At 54.3% G+C, this 4,909-nt stretch overlaps 1 protein-coding gene across 1 annotated transcript; it reads right to left on the bottom strand.

The window, feature by feature from the left end:
• Positions 1-1,301: 1,301 nt before the first annotated feature.
• Brd3os (BRD3 opposite strand) lies at positions 1,302-4,602 on the bottom strand. Its single transcript, XM_063244214.1, has one exon. The coding sequence runs from the start codon at positions 3,504-3,506 to the stop codon at positions 3,252-3,254; it is 255 nt and encodes an 84-aa protein (XP_063100284.1). The 5' UTR covers positions 3,507-4,602; the 3' UTR covers positions 1,302-3,251.
• Between the last annotated feature and the right edge of the window lie 307 nt (positions 4,603-4,909).

The raw sequence follows: 4,909 nt of genomic DNA, 5'->3' as shown, positions 1-4,909 counted from the left end.
CGTGTGCCTGTGATTTCCACAGTGGCCCCACTCTTGGGATGTTGGAGTGTGTAGTGTGGCAAGTGGCCACCTACTGCCTAGGGTCAGAAAGAGCTGGGCTCAGGGTATCCTGCAGCCTGGTGCAAGTGCCTGCTCCTTTTTCTTCTGCCCTTGGTCCCTTCTTCATGGGGAAGCAGGTGCCATCCTGTGCCTCCTGCCTTACCTTATGCTGGGATGATTTCCTGTGATGCAGGCACCTGGCACTGCCCCCCCCCCACCCACTGGGCCCATGGAGAATCTGAAATGTGGGCTGGGAGCGCACTTCCTGCCAAGGCGAAACACACTTGGAACAGGCTCTGGACACCAAGGCTCAGTGCAAAAGGAACAGAGTGGGCAGGCATCTGAAGGCCTTTTGCGAAACAGCCCCTGCTGTGGGTGCCCAGCCTGGGCCAGGGATTCCTGGGGAGGAGGTTCAAAATGGATCCTGGCAGGGGCTGAGGGCCTGTCTACCAGCCTGCTTCCAGCACATCACTGGCCTCTGCCCCGGGCAGAAGACATCTGTGTGCTAAGCAGCTTAGCGCCAGCCTTTCTGTGCAGGATCTGGCTTGGGGAGGGAGCGTACAGCCTGGGCCACACGTAGCCTCTGACCCCATCTCCATGTGCAGATGGTGGTGCTGTGCTGACCCGGCCCTGACTGCTTTGGGCCTGGTGCCATAAGCAGGTCTGTCAAGACTGCTTTCTTCCCAAGCCAAGCTTAGAAACTGGATACTGACAAAAACACCCAGTAAGCTTGGGCCGGCGATTTAGCTCAGCAGCATAAGTGCCTGCTTTGCAAGTGTTTGGTCATGAGTTCGATCCCCGGTACTGATATAAAAAAAAACAGCCAGTAACCCCAGAATAACCTGCATCACTATGATGCCTTGGTCCAGCAAGTCTCACACTCCTGTACAGGATGCTCCTGTACGGGACGGGAGCTACAGCTTGGGGCACCGTGGGGCTGGCCAAAGGGACCTGGCTCCAGTGGGGGCTGCAGCTCAGCAGGCTCCGGCTGGATCCTGAGCTGTCTAGAGAGGAACATCCACAGGTGTAAAGAGAGCCCCACACAGGGAACACAGCCATGTTGAGGACAAGCCATTTGTGCAGATGACAAGCTGGGTACCATCTCTGGGGGCTCCCAGGGAGCTGCCAGGGAAGATGCTGCTGGGACTGTGAATACACACTGTTGTAAACCCAAATGCTGTGTATGGTCACCCAAGTATTGTAATCTTCTTAGTTTTTCTCACAGTCTAAAAGGTTATATTTGTAATCACAATGAGACATCATTGGAATCTCAGCAAGTTAATTTTAATCTACCACCACCAATCCAACCCACGTCAAGAGTAAAAACACCAAGACATATTCCAAATTAAGGGTAGTCAACGGGTTCTAAGTCCAATCCTCATGAGGACATGTGGACAAAGGCTCTGATTCTAGGCTTCTCCCAGAATTTATCATCTTGTGAAGAAGAGGGATGGCTCGGGGATGAGTGACAGTGAGAATGGTAGAATTATGCAACTTGAGCTGGCTGGCCTGTAAGAATGCCACCTATGTAAATTGCAGATAAAGATAGGCATAAGGATCAATTTACATAATCTAAGGTAGCAACTGAATTGTATTGGGAGGCTGTCTCTTTGGTTTTTTTTTTTTTTTTTTGTCTTTTTCATTTTTATCGGTACCAGGGATCGAACTCACGACTGCCTGCTTGCAAGGCAGGAGCTTATGCCGCTGAGCTAAATCCCCAGCCCCCGATATGCAAACTCTTGTGTGACAAGTCACAGCCTCTTTACCTTGAGGCTCCTTCCCCATTGACATTTCCGGAGCTACGTCCCACTGTACTCATATCCTGTACAGGGAACACAATATGAGGAAACCGAGGAAACCAGACTGTCTGTTGGCTTTAGAGAGTATATATCAGCACCTTGGCTAGCCTTATTTACAATGCTTAGAGCCAATTAAATAAACGCCATAAACGTCGTGAGTTCGATCCCTGGTACTGCAAAACAAAACAAAACAAAAAACACCACCATAGCCAGCTCTCTGCGTACCAGTATAGTAAAATGTCTCCAAATAATCAAAGCTGCAGCAATTGATCTGCATTCAAGGGGAGCCACTGCAGTTGTCTCCCAGACACAGTGCCAGGAAGAGCACCAGCACACACACACACGTTGCCAACAGTGCTGCTCCCCTGCAAGGGGGGCTCTGCTTTATGTATTTGGTTTTTTTTTTTTTTTTTTTTTGTCTTTTTCATTTTTTATCGGTACCAGGGATCGAACTCACGACTGCCTGCTTGCAAGGCAGGCGCTTATGCCGCTGAGCTAAATCCCCAGCCCCTTGCTTTATGTATTTGTCTTGCAGTATTTATGTCTGGGGGCTTCTGGCACTCAGATTTTACTAAGAACATGGAAGCCAGGTCTAAGCTGAACAGGATAAATGAGCGCAGAGAAAGGGAAGGAGTCCTAAAAGATATTTATTTAGAAAAGCAAAACCAGCTTCGACAAAACTCCACATGTGCGCTGCTGGTGGATTTTAACTACAGCAAAGGCAAAGCCTTTCAGAATGGCCCAGGAAAAAAGGGCCACACAGGTGGGCATTGGCTGCCTATATGCATCGAGGCTAGAATAGGTTAAAACCCCCAACAGTGGGCAGCTGCAGGCCAGGGTTGGAGAGTGAGCTGCTCTGCTGGCCAACAAGGAACCTGCTTTGCAGCCATATGACTCAGCTTGAAATCACTGTGGGCAATTCAGAGCTTAGACTTTGTGGGTTCTGGAAGGTGGGCAGGATATGCTTGCCCCAGTGCCTGGGGGCCAGTAAAGAAGCCATAAGGTAGCACATCCACTAAGGTGCCACCACTGCAGCCACCAAGGCTGCTTGGGTTGCCACTGGGTGTGAGCAGAAGGATCTGAGAACATGTATGACAGTCCTCTGGCTACTCTAGATCCCACCCACCCTTCACCAGGCAGAAGCTGACAACCTCCAGCACTCAGGGTGGGCTATGTGCCCTGTAGCTCCTCTTGCTTGACTCACTGGGAGCATGGACCTTGCTGGGCAAGACCCTGGAATTGGATGTTGAGCCACACCAGCTTTTGGGGATACTCCAGGCAGGAGTTGCTGCGTACCAGTGCATGGGCTTCTTGGTGTCTTCATGGACTCCCACTAAAAATTAGAAAGCAATGTGACAACTGAGAGGTATAAGCACCATTTCCTCAAGGCTTGGTACCTGGGCACGGGTTTAATCACATAATTATGCAAATCTTGGACTGACCGGTGTCCCGGCAGACCTCAAGCTTATTTCTATCTCGGACTAAGATAGCCTGGTTTCCATACTGTGAGTACCACATGCTTCGGCTCCTGCTCAGGTAGGTCCCAGGTGGTAAGGATTCCAACTTCTGCTGCTGCTGCTGCCAGATGAGCAAGGAAGTGTCACGGTAGCGGAGGCGGGCGTAGCTTTCAGACAGTGCTTTCTCTGCCAGTGGGACTCCGCCGCTCATGCCCCAGGCCCAGCTCCTGCCTATCTGGCTGCTCTCACATAGGAAGAGCTCCAGCTGCTCTCTACCGTGTTGTGTGGATGGCTCTTCGGCAGCAGCCTGAGGACTTATGGCTTAAGGAGAAGCCAACATGCTCAGGAGGGTGTGCTGAGTTGAGACATAGCTGAGCTGAGCATCCTGAAGCCACCTCAGAACTGTTCAAAGTGCTGCACAAGCCCGAGCTCAGCCAAGGACAACTATGTGGCATTGACAGGGTCTGGGAGCTACTCCTGCGGGATCGGTCAGGTTTTCACTGCGATTCTGACACCACAGTGTGGGCCACCAATCATCAAGAGTGTCCAATGTCCTTTGGGAAAAGGCATTGTATAGCCACGCAAAAATGACGCTGCTAGGGCTGGCTGCCCACTGACCCGTCCCCGCTGACTTAGGAAGCTGCAGCAACTGCGGGACCCAGAGTTTGCCCAAGTCCTTTTTGGGAGATTCTTCCTCAAATGATGCTGCACAGAAGTGAGGGTGTGTCAGGTGCAGACCACAGCGCGAGCCCCGCAGCACGGACCTCAGTGTCTCCAAGTCAGACCTGGCTACTCACATTCAGGGAATCATCGCGCTGGCTCCCGGGACGTGTGCGTGATCGCAGGCCTCTTTGCAACTACTGATGACCGGGGACCAGCTGCGGGGCCCCGAGGCTGGATTCACAGGAGAGTCACGCAGGGTGGAGCGCCGCGCCGGCGGGAGGAAGGGTTGCTCCCTAGCACTAAGCGACCAGCAGTGCGTTGAAGTCGGGCGGCGCCCAGGACCCCGCCCGAGCCAGTCCTGCTACTCAGGTCCTTCGCCGATGGCCGCGGCCCGTGCACGGTTCCGCTGAGCGCCCCTCAGTCCACGCGCGCCCCGTAGGATGCCATGGCCTCCGTGGACTCCCTCGTCTTGGACCCAGACTGACCGCCCTGGGACCCGTGACGATGGACGCCGATGGACGCCGATGGGGCGCAGGGGCTGCCGGGGCGGGGCCAGGAGGCCGCGGGGCCTCGTTTCCATGACAGCGCTCAAGGCATAACGAGCCGAGCACCGAGGTCGGACCAAGGGGCGAGGAAGTTCGAACCATCGATGGCACTAAGGGGCTATGCCAGGCCGGCCCGGCCTGCTGCGCGTGCGCCTTAGCGGGTGGGGGGGGGGGTGTTGGGGCGGGGCTGGGCGGGGCGCTGTGTTCCGCGTTTTCCTGCCGCTGCGCGTACCCTCGCGGCGAAAAGACCGGATGCGACTGATTTCGGCTCACCCAGGTCGGGGCACTAGTGGTCTTGGAAGCGGGTGAGCAGCGCCCCCGCCCAGGGCCGCCTGCTGTGACGTTCTGGACAGCCCAGTGTCCCCGCCGCTGTCCTTTCCCTCTCGGCTTCATTTTTATGGTTTTT

This window comes from Cavia porcellus, unplaced genomic scaffold (assembly GCF_034190915.1).
Source record: "Cavia porcellus strain 051 isolate PalLab524CR breed Dunkin Hartley unplaced genomic scaffold, mCavPor4.1 scaffold_49, whole genome shotgun sequence".
Classification (NCBI taxonomy): domain Eukaryota; kingdom Metazoa; phylum Chordata; class Mammalia; order Rodentia; family Caviidae; genus Cavia; species Cavia porcellus.
Note: the sequence above shows the minus strand (reverse complement) of the source record. Positions and strands in the feature narration are given on the sequence as shown.